Raw genomic sequence first — 23,117 nt, forward strand, 5'->3', positions numbered from 1 at the left:
TCAAGGACAAATTACTTGAAGAGAAAAGATGGCTACTAGTCTTCCTTCTCGGATCGTCTTTGCTAGTACCGTCGTTTTCTTTACGGTCAAGTTCGAGTGTCACGGAAGAACGACGTTGCGCGAAGCCGATCGTTGCGAAAAAAAAATAGAAGAAGAAAAAAGAAAACAGGAAAAGAAAGCAAAAAAAAAAGAACCAGCGTTTTATTATAATATCTCGTTTTTCTTTTTAAGATATCTTCTTATTTCTTTCTTTATTTCTGTCTGTCTTTCTTTCTTTCTTTCTTTCCTCAATGCTACGATGTCGTTCGAACGACGACCCGATCCCGAGTAGCTATTTAGTAATTTTCGTCGCTCGGTCACGCGGTACGTTCGCCTGTAACTAAACGTATTTACTGGCGAGCCAGCTGTTACCGAAGAAGAAACGTTTTAACGTCACGTAGGAAGGACAACGAACGTGTATCTCGTTCCTTGTTTATCTCAGACTCATAAACACAATCATATTTCACAGAAATGATCGAAAATCAATCGAAAACAAAGTTTATATATACACGTATCATTGTTATCGTCGACGAAACTTGCCCTTACAATAAACATCTTCTCGGAAAGATTAGATGAAATTAACAATAAACATTTTCGCCGAAAGATGATCTCATTAAATTAACAATAAACATCCTCGTCGAAGGATGATGTAATTGAAGTTTACCCTCTATCCTATTACCGGTCGAATTTTAATTCAATCGAAGACGGAGAGAAGACCGAGAGAGATCTATCGTTTTATCGGTCAAATGAAATCGTCATTTTTCCTGTTATTTTCTTTTCTTTTTTGCTGTTTTTTTCAATCTTAATAAGATTTATTCGTTTAACATTAATCCAGAATACAGACGGAAGATTGATCGCGGAATGAAGTTTCCAGCACTGGTTTACTCGTGAATGGTAGCATGGAATGTGGTAAAGCAAATAGACTTCTTTCGGCTCGCGAATAGCTAATTACGCTTCTTGGCATTCCTCTTTCTGGTTAGACAAGGAAGATCGGGGCGACTCGCCGCGGTACGGAAGAGAGGCCAACATCAACAACTACCGTCGGGTACCACCAACAGCAGCTCACCACCGGCACCTCATCGAGAGAGGAATTACGAGCTAATCCTTCGCTCGTAGGAGGACACGAGCGAGCGCGGTCACTGTAGGATGCCTCTCATCCTCTCTCTTAGCTTCTTCTTTCTCCGTTTTCTTCTTCATCTTCTTTCTCTTCCTCTTCTTCTTCTTCTTCTTCTTCTTCTCTTTCACCTTCTTCTTCTTCTTCCTCTTTCATGTTCCTTTTTTTTCTTTTTCTTTTTTTTTACTCCTTCTTCTTATAATTCTCCATCTCTCTCTCTCTCTCTCCCTTCTTACCTTGGCGTAATGGCGTTGTTTAATGTTTAATCATACCCAACCCCGCTCTCGCAGTATAATCAGAGTATAATTCAGACAACAACATCAACTACCGTGGACCGACGTCCTCTCTTCAACTTGCTCGCTTACTCGCTCGCTCGCTTACTCGCTCGCTAGCTGTACTACTCGCGAGATGCTGGAAAAAGAGGAAGAGGAGGAGGAGAAGAAGAAGGAGGTCTTACGATCTGCGGTCGCTCCATCCAAGAGACTCAACGCCAACACTCTTCTAGACTTTATACGTGTACCTCTTTACCTCGATAATATATAATATTTTCTTCTTTCTTTTCTACTGACGACGTAGTAAGGTAAGACACCAACCAATCGAATAAGTCCCTTTTTCTTTTCTTTTTCTTCTCTTTCTGCTTCTTTTTTTTTCTTTCTTCCTTTCTTTTCTCTCTCTTAGAGGATATCTCGTCTGGAAACTTTGCGTTTGTAACGTCCTTACTCTCGTGATAATAAATGTAAACGTTTTCGTTGTTTTGATTCGTTGTAACGTCCGTCCTTTCTTTTTTCCTTTCTTTTTTCTTTTTCTTCTTCTTCTCCATTGATATTTTTCATTCAATGGATACAATACGGCGTAGATAAATATTCAATTTTTAATGATGTAACTATGAGATAGTCAGATAATGAAGATGATGATCGGTATCTTAAATGCTTCAAACAATCTAATTGAATAGAAGTCATTTATGAATATATGACGAAGATCTTTTGAAATTCAATGATTCGTGAAAGTGATTTTTATTAATTAGCAATTGAGCTTCGTGTCTCGTTCAGTATATACATATATATATATATATACATATATATATAATATATATTTTCTGTGTATGTGTGTGTGTGTGTGTGTATGTGTGCATCGAGTTACTAAACGACTCGACTCTTTTTTGAGTGCCCCAAGGCCCATAGGTACTTGCCTCGTGCCGAGTCATGCGTGGAACTCCCGGCATCGTTGCCATAACTCGTCTCGCCGTGTTACCTCCGTCGAGTTTATGGCACCGACGTTTCTCGCGCTCTCGCACGAGTACACCTTTACCAACCCTCTCTCTCTCTCTCTCTCTCTCTCTCTATCTCTATCTTACTCTCTTTGAACAATTCGATCCATGAACTATCTCGAAATCGTAGAGAAAAAGAAGATGCCAAGTTATAGGACGAGTACAGGCTCTAACTCTAGTCATCTTTAGACTCTAACGAGTGTGGGAGGTTTAAAGGACGATATTCTATGGCCTTGAAAAGATCGTTCGCGCAAGACTCACCAGAACCTTTGGTCTCTCTTTGCGCTTGAATCGATTATCACGGCTTGGTTTAATCGAAAGATCAAGAGAGAGAAAGATAGATATATAGAAAGAAAGAAAGAGAGAGAGAGAGAGAGAAGAGGACCAACAGTGTCCCGAGCTTGGAAATAAGGTAGTACATTATAGCGGAGTATTAGAGTGGCCGGTAGCCGACCAGCCAGTTTTTTGCCGGATTCCAGTAGCGCCTTCGACAAACACCGGGGGAGGGAAGAGTCCGCTTTCTCGGTTCACTACTTTTACTAGGTTATCCACGAACGGTCGTCACGTGACTCGTTCCGCGTCAGCTCCTTCAGCGCCGTTGACTGGGAGGATGGGTGGGCGGGTGGTTGGGAGGAAGGGGGAGGGAGGGAGGGCCTTCAAAGAAACTCTCAGGTATTCTCCTCCGTGAGGATCTTGTCTCACTCTCTCGCTCTCTCTTTCCTTCTTTCCATCTATTCTTATATCTTTCTTTCTCTCTCTCTCTCGTTTACTCACTCACTCACTCACTCACTCACTCACTTAGTCACTGACTAACTCACTCATTCTCTGGCTCTAGCGAGTGTCGAGAGAAAGCGACGAGGTGCCGCGATGATTTGGCGAATCGCCGTTGGAATTAAATCGGCGCTTTTCGACGAGACCATCTTCGACTCGCTTTGACGGCCAAATTACTGTGATCTTCGGGATCCATCGAGATATAACCATCGGATTCGATTCTACGTTCTTATTTTACGAACGACGTATCACCGATTCAGGACGCGACAGAGAAGTATTTTCTTTCTTTTTCATTCGTTAACAATCGTATGATTCTAGATCAATATAAACATCTTTGACGGATATATAAATAGATAGATAGATAGATAGATATATAGATATATAGATAGATGGATAGATAGATAGATTCGTTTCAGGGTGTCGATTCTTCTTTCATTCTTTTTTTTCTTTTTCTTTTTTTTTTGATCTTTTTTTCTCGATGCTCTTTTTCCCTTTGTTATCGGCCAATGTCTTTCCTCGATTTTTCCTCTCTCTCTCTCTCTCTCTCTCTCTCTCTCTCTCTCTCTCTCTTTCTATCTCTCATTTTCTCTTTTTAGACTCCCCTTGTCCCCATCCATGAGTCACATAATAGCTTCTCCGCGTAGTCCTCGATGATTTATGCCTCTGGACGGATTTTATGTATTTCTGCGCAACGCGCGAGCTCTCTCAGCTTTTTTTTAGGTTCTCACCCTGCACGAGAAGAGAAAGAGAGAGAGAAAGAGAGAGAAAGAAAGAAAGAAAGATAGAGAGAGAAAGAGAAAGAGAGAGAGAGAGAGAGAGAGAGAGGAAGAAACAGGGGGCCTCGGCCATAAAGCGCGTCACGGGACGTTCGGAACTCTCTTTGCCGAAGCTAACTACGTGGTCCATATAGATCGATATAATTAATAGCCTCGTCGTAGAGATCGGGTAACATATGGGCGAGGGAAGCAAAGTAGGATTGAACAAAAAAAAAAATAAAAAGAAGTGAAAGCTTGAGAAGAATTGGATGAAAGAGACCAAGAAGAAATATAAAAATAAGAGGAATATAAGAATAATAATACGAATACGAAGAAGAAGATGAAGAAGAAGATGAAGAAGAAGAAGAAGAAAAAGATAAAAAAGGAAGAACGGTGGTCCTTCTCTGGAGAAGGTACGTACCGCCACCTCAAAGTTGACCAAGCGGTGCTCTCCAGCTTAGTCGAAAGGGATTAAAGGCGTATAAACGAAGAAGGCCGCGCGAGTGGGTTACCCCTCGACGATTCGTTCAGTTGAAAAAAAAAGAAAAAGATGAAAAAGAGAAAAAAGGTAGAAGGGAAAAAAAAAGAACGACTACTTTGTGGCATGCTAATTCCTACCTGGTGGCGTCTCCAAGGTTCTTCCACCACACGATCCTGTGGTGCAGACTCGTTTGACTCAAATGGATTCTATCTTTCTGTCTTTATCTCTTTCTCTCTTTCTATGTCTCCCTTTCTATCTATCTGTCTGTCTGTCTGTCTGTCTGTCTGTCTGTCTGTCTGTCTGTCTGTCTATCTATCCATCTATCTATCTCTCTCTCTGCTATTTCGAACAGTGGAATCATCGTTGGAATTCACCGATAGCGTAATTTCGAGTCGTTTTAACCGAACGATTTCACTTCTCCAGGACGATTATTACCCTTTGCCAGTGATGATACCAACTACTATTTCTAGAGGAGCACGCTTGTGCACCGATGTCTATCCGTTTAATTTTCCGTGAAAACGTATAACGAATTCTAATAGAAATCCCGAAGGCTTGCTTGGGTTCTTTGTTAAATTTTTCAATATCGGTTTCGGGAGTGAATCGAATGGAGCTCGTACGTTGTTCCTTATCCCGTTGTTCCGTATCCTCTATACTTTTTTTTTCTCTCTTTCTCTTCTTGCCTCTCCAACCTCTCTTACACCCCCTTAAGAAGAACGAAGAACGGAAGTAAAAGTCGAACATGCAAAGGAGAACGCATTGAATGCGATGAAACGATGCTGCAGAGATCGAGGGATACTTGAGAACTCAATACGAGATACTTACTAGCAATTTTCTTGGGGAACGGACTGGTAGGGTAAAGAGGTTCAACCCCTTTCGCGAGGAAGTAACGGAAAGAGAGAGAGAGAGAGAGAGAGAGAGAGAGAGAGAGTGAGAAAGAAACTTATCATTTGCATTCCCTTTTTTCTTCTTCATCTCATTCTTTTTTCCCCATTTTTTTTTTACGTTAAGCCACGTGGCTGTCGTGCGACGTAAGCGATGCACGCGAACTTCGGTATCCCTTTAACATGGCACGCCGTGTACTTTGCATAATTTCATGAATCACACGTACCTATATAATCGTTTAACCTGACCCTTCTTTTTTTCATCGTTCTACCTATGTAACCTACCTAATGTCGCCTGGTTCGATCTTATTAACATAAAGTTTTTTTTTTGAAAATAAACTTCTCTCTTTCTCTCCCTGTCTATCTGTCTCACTCTCTCTCTCTCTCTCTCTCTCTCTCTCTCTCTCTCTCTCTCTCTCTATCTCTATCTCTCTATCTCTCTCTCCCCTCTTTTTCTTTCGATTTTGCTTTCGAAATAATGTGACACGTGTCAGAGTGTCCCGGTAGAACGGATTCCTACAAATTTATTCTACTTTAATCTCGCTTTTTATTATTCCTAGTCAGATGGAAAGACCCTTTTGCTAAACCCCGAAGAAACTATAAGGCACGAGCCAGCACGCGTGTTTTCCGCTCGTACATCCTTGAAAACGTCTTTGCTAAAACGCGTGCCGTTGTTGAATCGGATGACTTTAATTCTTTCCTTCCTTCCTTCCTTCCTTCCTTCCTTCCTTTCTTTCTTCCTTCTTTCCTTTCTTGAATTTCATATTAACATTGTCATGTTTATTTTGCTCGTGCCTCTTCACACACGACAACGATAGACACACACGTACACAAAACTATTGTATATTAACACGTCGAAAGGATCTAGAATTGTGTAGGGACTTTATTTTTCTCCGTGATAATCCGTAATGTGACGTTTCAATGGAATAATGTTCAAAGTTTTTGCGATTTTATCGTATAATGATTGTCGTTAAATTGATTTAATTTTATATTTAAATTGGTATTTAAATTTAATTGATCTTTTATTTTATCAATTTTATGATGTAGATGGATAGACGGATAAATAAATTCAATCTTTTCTTATCAAACATTATATTTACGATTTAACGTTATCGTAAATATAAACCTAGTTTATGATCATGATCACTTTGTTCTCGACTGATTAATGAATCATCCTGTATTACTAGAAAAAAAAATTTTTTTCTAACACATCCAATTTAATTTAATTTCTATAAAAATAAAAGAAAAATATAAAGATCTAAGCGTCAATAGGTTCGATGAAAACTTTGAAAAACCAATATATCTTGAAGTTAATTTTGTCATATAACAGATTCTTGGACTAAATCGAGTGAATTGATTGATGATGTATATCATAATCGAAGGTGTGATCTATCGACGACGACAAAATATTAAATTTGATCGATCTTCTTTATCGTCCTACTCACGAAGGACATCATTCCTGAGATTTATTAAGTGCAATTATCGTTGATTAGCCGATCGACGAGCGCGTATTTACAGTGTTACAAGATTTATATATATATATATATATATATATATATATATATATATATTACCACTACACCACTACTATTACCACTACTATTATTACTACTACTACTATTACTTATTTCTCGTTCGTTCGAGCATGTTACCTCGTTTTGCATCGTTGCATATCATCGATCCTTTTTAAGAGAACGAACGAACGAAGAAGCATATATCAGGTGAGAGAGAGAGAGGGAGAAAGAGAGAAGCAGAAAGAGAGAGAGAGAGAGAGAGGAATAAATAAATTCTATACGCCCATTTTATTTTTTTCTATATCGAATATGCCCCGATTAAATTATTCTAACGATTGTTATATTAAATGTTAGAAAATAACACAGAATGACGTGATAGATGCCGAGCCGTGTTTAGGTATGTCGGCTCCCAAGCAGCCCAATTTCATGCGAATAAGAAAAATTCATATTGTATTAGTTCATATATATATATATATATATATATATATATATATATATATATATATATATATACACACATATATATGTCCTGTAAATAATGAACCTCTTAACGCATATATTCATGATTATACCCACCTATTAACGAAGAAAATAAAATTCAATAATCACTAAACCCGACTTACCCGATCAAATATTGACAAGAGAAAACTGCAACAGAAAAATACCTGCTGGAGATCGTACGTGTCAGGATATTATGGATAATAAATGGAGCCGGACTTTAGGCACTGGATAAATGGAAGTGAAACTATAAAACAAAGAGAAGAAAACCAAAAAAAATAATCTTGCGATAGTATAGTTTTATTTTAGACTAGAACAGAATAAAAGTAATATAATAATAATAATAATTAATGATATAAAATAATATAATAATAATAATAATAATAATAATAATAATAATAATAATAATAATAATAATAATAATAATAAACTATATACATAAATGTAGTAAAAGTGCTGAAAGGGGGTGGGACCGACATACATAACATAGCGCGTCTATACACGTTGCATGAGTATGAACACGGGCGTATATTCTCGCGTCTCTCGGTGTCTCGATATCAGCAAAAGAAAAAGCGAGAAGCTGAGCCACACCCTCGTCGACAACGCGTATGAGTTGAAAAAAATATTCGAGATATACATGTGTGTGTGTGTATATATATACATATGCATGTACATATATTTGTATGTATATCTTTCAAATATATACGAATATATAAGAATATGCACACATATATATTTGAATATATCTATATATGTATTTATAAATATATATTTGTATGTATATATATATATATATATATATGTGTGTATGTATGTATATATGTATGAATACATATATATATATATATATATTATACTTAGATATATATTTATATAGAGAGAATGAGAGAGTGAAGAAAATGGACGTATAACGTCGACCGTCGACGTCAAGGTCGAGAGATACTCTCCTTCCTCTTCTGGAGGTGTTCCGCGTAGGTCGCGTGGGCAGGCTAAAGAGAGAAAGACAGAGAAAGAGAGAGAGAGGGAGAGAGAGAGAGAGAGAGAGAGAGAGAAAGAGAGAGTGACTATCACAAAGGAAACTCATAAATAACTAACATGTAAAACGATAATAATATTAAGAACGTTTTCGAGACGTTTTATTAAGCGAGAAAAATAGTAACGAGAAAGACGCAAGTAGTAAGTATGTGTATATATATATATATTGTGTGTGTGTGTGCGTGCGTGTGTGTGTGTTTCTGTGTATGTGTGTATATACGTTATGATGCGCATATATAAGATTAAAAAAAAAAAATAAAAAAGAAAATAAAGAAAAAAAAAATAAAAAAACCCCGAAGGAAAAAACAAATTGATAGCAAAGAAGAACGAAGGAGAAGGAAATGAAAGAGAATAATAAAAAAACAAAGAGTATCGCATGATCTGAAAAAAAAATTACGGATAAGGATACTTCTTCTTTCGTTTTCCACATTCTCGCAAGCGCAATCCTATTCTTCATTCATTGTCCCCCAACATTTCTTTTTGTTTTTGTTTCTCTTTAAAAACAAATACTAATAATTAGATAAAATATAAAAATGTAGTTTATTAGTCCTTTACGAGAGCGAGGACTCGAGAACTTGCGAGGTATTTACAAAGATCGATCGAAATGTCTGTTATAAAATGAGAGAATATGTATAGAGAAAGAGAAATAGAAAAAGAGAGAGAAAAAGAAATGGAAGTTTTGAACTCTTGACTCGAGAAGAAGAAAAAAGAAAAAGAGGAAGAAAAAGCCAAAAGAAGAAGAAGAAGAAAAAGAAAAAAAAGAAGACCGAGACAACGAAGTAGACGCAATCTGTCTTTCTTTTCGAAATATAATAAGATCTAATCGCGTATCGCGAATGTCAACGACGACAACTACGATGTCGAGTCGAAAGAATCAAGGTGTAAGAGATATGAAAATATAGGGTACGTATGTAATATGACGATGACGGCAATGACGAGATATGACGATGATATTCACGCTAACTCTAAGACAGAAAATAAAGGCAATTACATTCTACGCTCTTTCTTGGGTAAATTTTTTTTTTATGCTATACTTAATAACGAATGAAAATATTTCGAGTAATAGTTGTTCGAAACATATTATTTTATGATCCCATTATCAAAAACGTAATAATAATAATATAATAATAATATAATAATATAATAATAATAATATAATAATAATAATAATAATAATAATAATAATAATAATAATAATAATAATAATAATAATAATAATAATAATAATAATAATGTCGCTTAATATGATTTGCAGCAGGTTAGTCTTTTAACTGTACATTCAACTCAGATGCGAGACATTCTCGGACTACAACGATCGAAATTGTTTTCAAAATTGGATTATTTCGTAATATCTATAATGATCAATGCATTCTCTCCTTTTCTCTAGCACACTTTTGTCTCTCTTACTCCCACCCTTTCATACCTCTCTTAACGCTAGTATAGTCATCTGATAGGAACTTTCAGTATTGCCTAGCTTTCTGGATATATTATTTTCGTACTATATATATATATATATATAAAGATTCCTCGACATTTTTATATATATATATATGTATGTATGTATGTATGTATGTATATATAAAACACCTGTTAGTTTAGGGGCCCCCTAGATTATCACACGGGCCGAGTAGTGAGTTTCTACAGTTTTCTACATATATGTATGTAATGGGGACGCGCGATACGACGCGAAAAACTTTTAACGCGTAATGATTTTATTTACCGAAACGAAATTCGAAATTCGATTGATGATTATCGTTAAAATCGACGATAACAAGAAAAAGTACATCTATAATACAGTACAACCTGAATTTAGCACTTTTCTCTTTTTTTTTTCCTTCTTTCTTTTCCTTTTTTCGGAACAACATTAATACCTACGCGTTTGTTGATTGGAAAAAATTACAAGAACAAGTCGATCGAATTTCGAGGATCGCAGGTAACGAAGAAGAATGATAATAATGATGATTAAAAAAAAAGAAAAAAAAATTGAAGAAAGAAGTAAGGAAAAAAGTATCGCGCGCGATATAGGATCACTTAGGAGTCTAAGAGGTCAGCCAGACACTCACCGGCCGTGGTGGTAGCTGTGCTGGCCGCAGCGGCTGCCGGATGTTGCTGCTGCTGCGGCTGGAACATCGCCGTGGGATGGAGGAACAAGGATCCATACATCATGTTTTCGTCGGACTGTTGCTGCTGGGCAGATTGCTGCTGCTGCTGCTGTTGTTGCTGCTGCTGCTGCTGCTGCTGTTGTTGTTGCTGTTGTTGCTGCTGGGCAGGTTGTTGTTGATTGGTCACAATGAGGGGAGAGTTAGGAATGGTCGCGCTAGCGCAGACCGGTTGCGCGGTAATCGGTGCACCAGGTGTAGGAGGTACCAGACTACCCTCTTCAACGGCAACGCGGACCGAGTCGATGTGCCGTCGTGAGAAGACGTGCTCCTGAAGAGGTGATTTCGGTGAGTACCGGACGGAGCAAAGCCTGCACTCGTCCGGCCCGGTCGGACCGCGATGTGGTTGAACGGCTGAGCCCTCGGCCGGTAACCCAGCCGCGAGCCTGGCCTTCTTTTCCTTGGCACGCGCGTTCTGGAACCAGACCTGCAACTCGTCTCCATTAGTCCGTAAGCCAGGCCTAAGTTTGATCCTGTAGTTAAGGATAAGACGAAAGTTCGTGCTAATTCACGTGTTCGAGGTTGTTGGGCTCACCTGGACGACGCGTTTCGGTAGGCCTATCTCGCGGCCGAGCATCTCGCACTCGGCCATAGTTGGCGTCTTGTAGTCCGAGAAGAGCGACTTCATCACCTTCACTTGCGTCGCCGACATCTGCGTTCTGTATCTCTTGCCAGCGGACTGTCCGGTAGCTCCAGCGGGTACACTCGTATTCCCGCTAGCAGCCGGACCGACCGTTGTACCGGCGTTCACGCCAGTCGCCGGTCCTTGCCTCGAACTTTGAGTGCTCGATGCAGGGCTCGCTGGTCCACTCTCGTCGTCCAAGAACTCGGTTGTTTCGCTCATACTATCGTCATCCCCACAAATACTACGTTCCGAGAGATCGGTCAGCGGACCGCAATCGCTACCACCCCGGAAATGGCCACTGTGTTGCTCCTCTAAAAGATTGCTCAGACCACCGAGACTGAGTTTCACCGGGCGGCTCAAGTCGACCGGTTTGCTCAGATCCAATGGCGATTCACCGATGTTAACACCGCTCTGATGGTTCGACGATTCCTGTTTGCCGTTGCTAGCATGAGCCTGAAGCTCGCTGATATACCGTTTCATCGACTCCTCGTAATACTTCTTCAGTGAAGCTTCCATGTCTGTATTGAAAGGGGGGAAGAGTGGTGGCATCATGTTCGGCGTGCTGGGGTTCGATGGTGCCGATTCCATCGATAACTCCTCGTCGGGTATGTTGTCAATGTTTACTTCTCCACGTGCTACTTGGTCCGCGTGTTTACTGCTCAGGTGTGACTCCAATGCGGACTTTACCTTGAATAATGCCGGGCAGAATGGACATCGTTTGTTTATCACCTGACTGTGTGCACGAAATTGACCTTTGCGCTCGCGAGCACGAGTATTTTGAAACCACACTTGTACAACACGCTTCTTTAGTCCTACCTCTCGTGCGATCGTCTCCAGCATTTTTCTCGACGGATTCGACTCTATCTGATATTTTTGATAAAGGTAATCCAATTGTTCCGGTAATATCGTTGTCCTCAAACGTTTGTCTTTCGGTTGTTCGCTGTGCTCCGAGTTCGAACGTGCATCCGTACCCGAGGTATCGTCAAAGTCTTCGTACTTCCTTTTCCTGTCTTGCATCATGGCGATCAAAGGATGAGGAGCATCCGTTGCAGCTCCGGAGGTAGCGTTCAGTGCTTGCTGTTGTAGAATTCCAAATGGAGAGTCTGGCGGATAGGCCGGCGGGAACAGGGACGGGTTCATGATATGTACTAGCTGATGTTCGCGCCAAAGTTCGAATCGACCGAACATCAAGTTGCATTTGTCGCACTGAAAGCTACCTTCCTTGGATTCAGTCTGCGCTTGCTGTTGTTGTTGCTGTTGTTGTTGCTGCTGTTGCTGTTGCTGCGATTGCTGTTGGGACTGTTGATGTTGTTGGGACAACGTTTGTTGCTGGTGATGGGGAGAGGCCGTTGCGTTCAACGGTTGTTGCAATTGTTCCGTAAGAGCGGGCGTAGTCGGTGGATTGTTGGTGACAGCATTGGTGGTAGTGGTGGTGGAACTGCTGTTACTATCCTCTGAGCTTAAAACAGCAGCGACTTGAGCTGCCGCAGCTTGAGCTTGAGCGCTACGCTTTGCGTCTTCCTCTTTGAAACAATGTGTCTTCTGATGACGAATAAGTTCGTAGTATCTTTGGAATACCAACAGGCATTTCTTACACTGATAATTCAATCCAGGTGTTCTTTGAAATCTTCCAGATCCATCGTCACCCTCACGCCCGCCAGGTGTCACGGGTTCCGCGGCCGGTTGATTCTCATACACTTTCCGTGCTTTCTGTCTAGCATTCTGGAACCAAACGACTATTACTCGCGGACTGAGTCCAAGTAATTTGCTTAGATATTCCAAATCGTCATCTTTGGGATAAGCATTGTTCTCGAAGAATTCTTGTAAAACTTTGATTTGATAGTCGGTGAATCTAGTTCGATTTGCACGTTTTCCTGAACTACCGCCTGATGAATTACTACCGTTGCTGTTACCTCCGAAGGAATAATCCGTCGGTCCACGTCCAGGACTTAATGATCTCTGTGGTGTCAACGCCATGGCAGCGATCGCACTTGGTACGACTCCTCCACCGCCTGGCGTAGGACTTGCAAAATTCTGTGGTGTTAGTTTTGGTGGTAACATTGGTGTGCTTGGTGCAGTAGTGGTTGAAGGAGTATGAGATGAAACATCGTGATGGATACCTGAAAATACTGAACTCATACTGAGAGCCGGAGAATGCGGTCGTGATTGTTGTCCACCGGAACTACCAGGTGAGTGATGTTGTTCTTCCTGATGCGATTGTTGCGATTGTTGCGACTGTTGATGACATTGCGGCTGATCCAGTGTCTCTTGTTTTATTTCTGTAGTCTGTGAATTACAGACCGTGGCCATCGACGGTGGTGGCGTCGTTTGTTTGTTCGGGCTTTTATCGTCCGAGGAGCTACCTCCCGATACGCTCGAATTTAGTGGAGTAACTTTAGCCTCTCCGGTTTTCTCATACTCCTCGAGATTTAACGTGGTACTCGGTGGATTGTTAAAATTGTACGGGCTATCTTTGTTACGTTGCCTCTCTTTAAATAACGTATTGCGGAACCAATGCTTTATGACTTTCGGTGGTAAGCCACTTTGTGCGGCCATGTCTAAAATTTGCTCTTCACCCGGGGAATTATTAATGTCAAAGTGTGCTCTCAAGATCTTTAGTTGTTCGTCCGTTATACGCGTACGTGCTCGTTTCTGCGAAGCTGCTGCATTTGCCTGTGGAATGGACAGAACCATACGCGATTGCAGAATAGATAATTTTTAATGTTTGACTATTTAAGTCCAATCGTTTGAAAGATTCAATTGCTGATAAGAATTTGAGAAAATGAGGTCAATGGACGTGCAATTGAACATAAAATTAATGCAAGAAATGGCTACGCTCGAATAAAATAAAAAATAGTTTACATGCTAAATTAAGAAAGGTTCCTTGAAAGTATATCTCTTACCGCAGCTGCTTGCTGCTGTTGCAAGGCGAGATGTTGTTTCGCGAGTAAATCAGCTTGAGCATTTATGGGAGGATAAGCCGCGGCTGCTCCATCGTACGGAGGTGGTGGTAACATCATCGGAACCAAAGGTGGTTGGAGGTTCATTGCTGCCAGAGCTGGTACGTTTAATCCCAGAGGTAATCCCATCATGCCCATCATTAATCCAGGATATTGTTGCAATTGTTGCTGCAGTTGAGACGCTGCCATCGCATTCAAAGCCGCTTGCATTTCGGACACCTGCTGAGCTAATGTTAACTGAGCGTGCTGTTGTTGCTGTTGTTGCTGCTGCTGTTGTTGCTGCTGTTGTTGCTGCTGTTGCTGTTGTTGTTGCTGCTGTTGTGGAATAGTATGCTGGTGTTGTGGATTAGTAGGTAGAACTGTAGGCGTGATGGAATCGGTGCTCGATACAGGAGTATTGCTCAAGACAGGCGTTGTTGCCGGAGTGGTAGAAGTTGCTTCCGGTGTTCTGGTTATGCGCTCTTTTATCTCTAAGTTGTCTTCCTTTTCCTTTTCACGTTGTTCTTTCTCAGAACTAATGTCCTGTGGCTGACTGGCTGCTGGTGTAGAACTTCTAGGTGCTGTCGTTGTAGAAGACGATGTTGCTGCTGTCACTACGACGCTTTTCTTTTCATACTCGCACTTAAATTGTTGAGCGTATTTCTCAAGGAACTCGCGCGGCACTAAATCTCGATGAACCTCTTCACAATGAGCTTTTAACACCCAAACACTACTGAACTCCTTGTTACAATGCTGACAAGTACTTCTTGTTAATTCAGGAATAACGTCTTCGTCCGTATGCTCTTCAATTTCTTCCTCTCTTTCTTGTGCAGCCTGAGCGGCAAGCGCCTGTTTCTGTTGCTCCTGCTTTTGCTGTTCTTGCTGAGCTTGAAGGGCTGCTGCGGCTTCCTCTTCTTTCCTTTGACGTCTCTGATGATTTTCATTGAATTGCATCACGAGATCGAAACCGAAACTCTCCAAAAGATGTTTGTACATTTGTGATGTTTTGTGACGTGGCTGCGCTAAAAGCTCTTGAGCAGTCTGAGACGAGTGTTGCGTCACCTGCTGCAAATGTTGATGAGGTCCTGGTGTGGTGGACGTAGGCGGTGGCGTTTTAGCAGGACCGGTAGAAGCTAATTGTTGCGAAGCTGCTAATTGTTGGAACAATGCCAATGGATTGCTGAAGATACAATACAATTGTTGATGAGTAGAAAGTTGTTCTTGATTTACAAAAAGGGCGCTGCAACGAGGACAAGAGAGCATCGTACCGGCATTACTGGTATTGGTGTTGCACGGTGGACTATTGGGACTCGACGGAGGTGGCTGTTCGATCAGCGGACGAGCAAGATCTAGTTGTCCGCTTGCAGCAAGATCCGGTAACTTGCTCGCACGAGTCTGATGCAAAACACTTCTCATGTGAATGTCCAGTGTACTACCTTGGGAATAAGCGACCTTACATATGTTACATTTGTACGGCTTTTTATCCTGATCTTGTTGGGAGTCTGGCGACTCTGTTGGACTAGCCGGTGGTACGACGGAGATCAAGGTATTATTGTTCCCTTGTTCTTGCATGGCTCTTTTTAATTTATGAAGATGGCTGACGCTATTGTAATGTACCAAAAGTATATTCTTCTGTGTGAAACTTTCCTTACAAACGTCGCACTTGTACGGCCTATTGGGATCTAAATACTTTTCCATGGGATAGGACATTTTCTCACCTTTGCGATGCAACAAAGTCTTGTTGTGTCCCGTTAGATAACTTTGTCTTGTGAATGCAACTTTGCACCGATGACACTTAAATTTCCTTCCTGGGTCGTGATAGGAATCCTCGGCAACGGGTTGACTGTTAAGATAATCCTCCAAAAGACGTTGTTCCTTGTGCAACGGAGAGGAATCGCTAGCGTCGCTTTCCTCCTCGTCGCCTCTACCTCCGTCATCTTCGGTGTTCTGTTCGCCAATTAGTCCACCCTGCCTCCTTATCGCTTCCTCGGTCAAAGCTTGCAGCAACGGATGCGCATGGAGCAAACTTTGTTTGTATTGAGCGAGCTCGTCCTCGTGGAGATCGGCATGAGCAGACTCGAGATGTCTTTGCAACGCTTGAACCGATCGAAAGGATCTAGCACATAGCGCACACTTCGTCGCATCTCTTATCGCATGGTACTGAGAATGTTGTTGAAGTTTCTCCAGTGTCTTGAAAGCCAAACTACATTGTCCACATCTGTACTTGTACACATGCTTTTCGCTTACCGCGAGGGTCGGGGTGCTAGCTGGATGAGCTTCTCTATGATGTTGCTGAAGTTCCTCGAGGGATCGACAAACTCGACCGCATACCGTACACCGTGCTATTTCCTCGACTTCCTCGTTTCCACCAGAACGTTCGTTCGTATCTTCCTCTTGGTGCAATTTGCTCGTTGTCGAAGGTGAAGTCGGTGTTGTCACCGCTGGCGTTGAACTACTTCGCGGATTGTTATTCAACCAATGACTCTGATCCACTAAAAGTAACAATCTCTGGAGACCATCGGCATTTACCGAGTGTATTTGCATTACGTGTTTCTCCAAAGCAGCGCGTTCCCTGAAGCCGTCTTGGCATAGCGGGCACAACAATTCAGGTGGGGGTTCTTCCTTTACTACCTCAGCCTTGTCTTCCGAGTCTTGAACGTGTGCCACTTGCAAATGTTGCTTTAATTCCTCTCGCGATGTCGGTTGATAAGTGCAATACGGACAATTTATTTCCTCCTGTTCATTCTCCGCCTCTGCTTCCACTTCTTGATCGTTTTCCGGTTCTTGTTTAACCTCGCTACCACAGTCGCTGCCTTCGTCTCGTCGTTCTGAAAAATCCATAAAAAAGAAATATTTTTTTCGAGAGGTTTTTCGAGACGTATGAAAATATCTTTCGATAGGGCTTCAACGATATCACCGATCGAACAATAACATCATCGAGATTATACAAATACGTCATTTAACAATCCGAGGAATTAACGTGTAATTTCGATTTCCCATAAACGCTCTATACCGCTCGATAATATCTACGTAGAAAATGAAAATTCTCACGGACAGAGAGAGAGAGAGAGAGAGAGAGAGAGAGAGAGAGAGAGATAACGCATCCATCCATTCGAACTTTCCAGCCGGTAAATATGTCTCTTTCACTTTGCAGAACGGAAAATTGAACTTCGGCATTAACCGTTTAATATCGAACGAGCGCGCAGGACAGCCATCCATTTTACGGTGATTCGTTTCCGGAGACATTAACTCGGTACGCGACGAGAGAAAGTAAATTATAGATAGTAAACTATGGCGGTGCTACGAAATAAAGTTCGTATTCAGTGTCACGTACGACTGCTTTTGTGGCGAGGCATATTTTCTACCTCTCATTAAAGTGATTACGCACATCGAAGAAGAAGGCGGCTCTTCTGGCGATTACCTTACTAGCCGACAATGAACGAACTATGCTATGTACTTAAAACGGTAGATATACGAGCATTAACATTTTTACGTCGTAATATTACATTTATTATTATTTCTTTTTTTTTCGAACAACGACGACGACGACGACGACGGCGAAAAGTAAAAAGCAGAAGGGGAAAGAAAAAGCAAGAAAAAAGAAATTTTCGGTTTGACTGACTACGACGAAGTTAGGTTAAACTGCACGACGAGTTCTTTGCAGATGGTTCCCTAAATTCGTCTAACAATGACTTTGCAATTTTAATGCATTAATAATAGGAAATTATCGATGGCGGCAGTTTGTACGAAGAAAGGGGAGAAAAGAGAGAGGAAGAGGAAAGGACAAAAACGAAAGAAAGAGAAGGAAGAAAAGAGAAGAAGAGAAAAGAGAGAGAGAGAGAGAGAGAGAAGAAAGAAAAAGAAGGAAAATGAATTCACCTATTTATCTCCGTCGTGTATTGTCCAAAACCGCATTTTTACATCAGTTGGCGTCAGTTGTTACATTGTAACGCGACTCAATGAAACGCGCGCGTGCTACTCGTATATTTATGTAAGTACAGGCCACCGATACATATAATAACATTGTACGTTGCGCGTGTTATACGGGACACGCCACGACCATATGCCGTACGAAATTACGGTAATCCTGATCTAATTACGAAATAATCGATAAGAGCATTGAATTCATTAAGGGGTGGTGATGCGCGTATACGTATATCCCGGCACGTTAATTTTCTTCGACAAACAAAATTTGATTTTTATCCAAGTGGCAACTAAAGTGGACTTTTTGAAACCTTTATCAAGTAGAAGCAAGAAATAGTTCCATTGAAAGAACGTAAAAGAGAAATGCCACCGCCATAGTATACTCATACAATATACATTAACGCATATACGTCAAAGAAATAGAATAGAAGCTTAAAACGGAGCGTAGGCCAAGGATAATATCTTCATTTATGAAAGCCGGTACTTACCGTTGTTGGTACTCGGAGCATTAGGCGTCGTTGGCGTAGTGGGACTTGGTTGCTGCGTAGGTGGTACATCGGGATCGCTTACCACTTGGAACACGTCACCGATGTCGGTGTGCGGCGTCTCGTTTCCTTGAATGCCACTTCTACGATGAAGTTGGTGTAGTTGCTCCATTTGAAGATGTCTAAGAGATCGAACGTGCTGTAAGAGAGGTAACCTGTGCCTCGCGCTAAAACCGCAAAGAGCGCAATGATAGAGTTTCCCCGGCGATGGTATATTGGCACTGGCCTCTAAAAGATGACGCAGTAAGAGAGCGGCAGCTTCGTGCCTGGGCGATGCAGCGTGCAGAGCTAATTTGTGGGCACTGTTCGTATAGTAATCACACGCGTGACAACGCAATTGGGCTGCACTCGTAGGCGAAGCCAAATATTTCAGCTTCCATTCGTTCCTCGGGCCACCCTCCTTCACATGATTCACGTGTTGCAAACGTTGAAGATGTTTGTCGGTTTTGCAATGTAATTGAAAATTTGCTTTCAGGTTGGTCTTGTAGGAACAAAGTTTACAGACGAAGTGTCCAGCGACGAGAGCGAGTATTTCGCCCTCGCGAGTTCTCGTTCTATCGGCGGCTAAATGATGGCCCAGCGCCTCCAACGAGTCGGTCGCGAAATTGTTACAAACGCAACAGTGGTACAAGTGCGAAGGGTCCGGATCCGCCGGTTCTGGTGGCGGTTCCATGCTATCCGGGGAAAGGCCAACGTCTCCTGCGAGACCACCCATCGCACCCATGCCTGCCATGCCACCCATCAGTTCTGGTGGAAGTTGCGGCGGTAACTGACCACCCGTCATCATTTGTATTAAGAGTGCCTGATTGTAAGCCATGTCCGCTAATGCGGCCTCGGCGTGTTGAGGCTTGTCCAAACCGCCGAGATGGAGCAACTGTTCCAGCTGCTGTTGATGCTGTTGTTGAGCCTGCTGATGATGATGCTGCGCTTGCTGATGATGAGACTGCAACGCCGAGAGCGTCTGCATGTGCTTCACGTTTTGCTGTAATACCAGCATGTTGTGCGTATGCTTTTCACTGGTCATGTGTATCCTGAGATTACGCGCGACGTTGGTCTCGTAGTTGCAAACGTCGCAGCGAAACGTAGGCTTCGGTTTTCCCTGGCTTCCAGCTTGACCGCTGAGATGCGGACTGTGATTTTGTTGATGATGAGGGCTGCGCGTTGGCATCGGTGTGTCCTGAGAAGAAGACGGATTGTTCGTACCCGAAGCACCGCCGCCGCCCTGTTGGAGTTCTTGCATATTGTTTAGATGCTTATCGCTCTGCATGTGTATACTCAAATTGCCCTTCGTCGTCGTCGAGTAATTACACACTTCGCATCTGTACGGCTTGTATCCGCAAGTATACGTCTCGCCACGCGCTAGCCTAGGGTGAGGCTGACCAGCGATGCAATAGATACATGAAGTTTCGCTTTCCGGATGTTTCTCCTTCATATGGATCTCAAGAGTTTCTTGGTACTTGTAGTGCCAGTTACACTTGGGACATTTCAAAGTCTTACAGGAATTCCGACTGTGAATACCGGCGAGCGGTCCACCTGGACCTGCCAGTCGACTACTGGCCAATATCAATTCGCACTTGGGACACTCGACGCCGCTCGGCCTACCTTGCATGTGTTCCGGACAAACGCCTATCGTTGTGCCGGTGAGAAAGTTCGGTGGCTGCTGCGTCAAAGCCGCATACGAGGAAGGTGAGCCCTTTGTGGAGGTGGTCGGTGGTGGAGGTGACGTGTAGTGCAATGCCGCGGCATCGGGTGCTTTTGCCCAAGACGCGGCACTGACCTGACCACCGGTCCATTGTTGTTGCTGTTGATGCGTTTGATGATTGTAGATCGGATGGTTCGAATGTGACGTAGGAGTGCTGGGAGTGCTCGAGGACGGCCTCTGTATCGTTTGTTGTTGCTGAGGGCTGCTAGGTATGCCGGGGGTACTAGAAGGCGTACTCGTCGTCGTAGGCGCCTCGTGTTCCGTCGATTCGCTGCGTTGCTGTTGCTGCTGTTGATTTTGCGTTTGCGCCGGCGATGATTGGGCGCAGGTCGAGCTCGTAACTGGTTCGAGAAAGCTAACCAGCGGCTGTTTCCCCCTACCAACCGCCTGTATAATGGCGGACGCAGTCGAGTGCGAAAGTATCTGCCTCTCGTCTTCCATCAAATTTATTTGATGTTCGCCCTGGGCATGAGCGACGAAACTTTTAGCGTAGCCGAAGCTTAGCTTGCAAATGAAACACATTAGGATGGGCTTTACGGGCACGGAAGCAGCCGGGGGTGGGGGTGCTGCCGGTGGAGGAGGAGGTTGCTTGCTACCTTCCGCACTCCTATAACTAATTACTCGATAACTATGCATAACAGGCAAATCCGGATTATGTTGCTGCTGCGCCGATCTCTGTTGCTGTTGTTGTTGCTGTTGCTGTTGGTAAGCTTGGTGGGCGTAGAGCCGCGATACGTAGTAAGCGCTAGCAATTTGAGGAAATACCAAAGAATGAGGAACGGAGACGCCACGACCGTCGACGATGCAGCCGTCCGGCAGAGAATCGTCCTCGCTGAGCTCGCTTTCGCCCTCTATGATGTAAGCCGAACCGTCCGGATTGTAAACTATCTTCCCGTCGAACTTCTCGACGTCACCACCTGTCGGACTTGGACTAGGACTCGGAGCTTGTTGTTGCTGTTGCTGAGCTTGCGACTGCATCGTTATGGTAGTTGTCGTGGTCGTGGTGGTCGTGTCCGCGATGGGGGTAGGTGTCGGTATCGCGTCGCGAGTGCAGGGTTCTGTGCCCGAGGGTGGACTAGCCGTGCGGGGGTGGTGGGGCTGGTGAAGGGCAGCCCCAGCAGCCGGGGGGGACCCGCCCCCTCGACCCCCCTCCTCCTCCGGGCTCATCTCCTGCTTTTGCTGCGCGTACGGGGAATTTTGGAAAGGCCCGCCGTGTTGCTGCTGTCGCTGATTCTGTTGTTGTTGTTGTTGCTGCTGCTGCTGCTGCTGCTGCTGATGATGATGGGCCGCCACCAGCTGCTGATAGAGCTGATGTTGCCCGATCGCGGTTGACGCGTGTTGTTGAAGATGAGAGGGAGGAATGTTGTGATGTTGAAGGTGGTACTGGGGGGGATGGGGCTCACTGGAGGGCATCACCCCAAACGTGAGGCGAGCTCCAGCCTCACATCACCCACGGCGCCTGGGCCTGCGTTTTTCAAACTTTCTCCTCGTCCCCTTTCCTCTCCGCTCCTCGAGCTTCCTGTTTCTCTCCTTCCTCCTTCAGCTACCTGTCTCGCTGCCTTTCCTTCTTCCTCCTCGCCGACAGACGCTTTCCTAGCTACCCCGACGCAACCCCAGGTCGTACCTGAAACATCGAAAGAACGTTTCCCATTTAGCTGAGATATTTATCGGGCCAACTATTTGCTTATATTACGTTATGTCCACGTTATAACGTTGACTTGAGCAAACGCAACAAATTCCGAGGACTCTCGCGAAAGATAACAGGGATTATACGAGGAAAATCACAAGCTGGGCTTACAAAGGATAACCGCCGACAGAAGACTCTTTCTTCTATACGGATCTTACGACGGATACAACCATCTGAGGACTCAGCTGTATTTGCAACCTATCGAACGAGCTTATCTGTCGATTGGATATCGACGAGTTCCCCGTGACCCCCGAGAATAACGTTAGAACGGAATAACGAATGACGAAAAGGAGGTGGTTTCACGGAATGAATGCTCCTCTTGTGCGTGCTTAGATCAAAGGTCTCTCTCATTGTCCGCCTTCCACGCGTTCCTCTCTCTCTCTCTCTCTCTCTCCCTCTCCCTCTCCCTTTTTCTCTAACGTGCCTCGTAGAAAAGGTAACAAGAGCCTACCTTGTTCGCTACCGCAAACAAACGACAAGGCCACGCGACCGTAACAGTCACGAAGACTCTTTTTACCTCAACCCCATGAGATGATGACTCCTAAAACTGGTCGAATGAATGAGATGAAACATTACTTCAAACATTATTATCATTCATTATTCCTATCCCTATAAGAGACCGTGTGTTACCACACATAATCCAATCCTTAGTAGACGAATAACACGAAGCTTTGACCATTCGCAAGATTTAACGTATTATAAATGAAGATAGTGGGAGTAGACTTTATGTTCACATATGGAGGGACGAAGAAAAAAGAAAGAAGGAAAGAGAAGAGAAGAGAAGGAAAAGAGAAAAAAAGAAAAAGAAATGAAAAGAAAAAAAAAAGAAAGATCTTTCAACAGCGCTTCCCTCTTCCTTCCTTTTCATCCTTTGCCGTTGGCTAAAGGCACATCGTTGGACATTATGGTAGAGACGCGTACGGCATTACGTCGACTCTTCTGTCCCTTCCACCCCTTTCTCTCCTCCTCCCCCACCTCCTCCTCCTACTCACCGGTCCATCATCACCACGGTTATAATTCCGCGGTGCAAACTCCATAATTCAGTGACCGTATCCCCGTGGCCATCGTTTTCACAAACGATACCATTTTTTATAATGACCACGAAGGCCGATCGTTTTCCTTGCATTATCGTCGATCTTAAAAAGACGAACGGACCGACTTCACCTAGGCGAATTCTTCGT

General features: G+C 43.2%; 1 protein-coding gene across 14 annotated transcripts in view; it reads right to left on the reverse strand.

Moving 5' to 3' along the window:
* Positions 1–23,117, reverse strand: part of LOC127062981 (zinc finger homeobox protein 3) — a 299,436-nt gene that overhangs the window by 86,257 nt on the left and 190,062 nt on the right. For 13 of the 14 annotated variants that reach the window (XM_050992048.1, XM_050992044.1, XM_050992045.1 and 10 more), the window contains 4 exons: positions 18,491–21,873; positions 14,043–16,906; positions 11,050–13,812; positions 10,419–10,941 (listed from right to left, as the gene is read on the reverse strand). In XM_050992048.1, coding sequence (XP_050848005.1) covers positions 10,419–10,941; positions 11,050–13,812; positions 14,043–16,906; positions 18,491–21,662 — 9,322 coding nt within the window. In that variant the 5' untranslated portion in view covers positions 21,663–21,873. Of the gene's footprint in view, positions 1–10,418; positions 10,988–11,049; positions 13,813–14,042; positions 16,907–18,490; positions 21,874–23,117 lie in introns of those variants that run through there. The other variant, XM_050992057.1, reaches the window with a different exon arrangement.

The sequence above is a fragment of the Vespula vulgaris genome, chromosome 4, assembly GCF_905475345.1.
Source record: "Vespula vulgaris chromosome 4, iyVesVulg1.1, whole genome shotgun sequence".
Classification (NCBI taxonomy): Eukaryota; Metazoa; Arthropoda; class Insecta; order Hymenoptera; family Vespidae; genus Vespula; species Vespula vulgaris.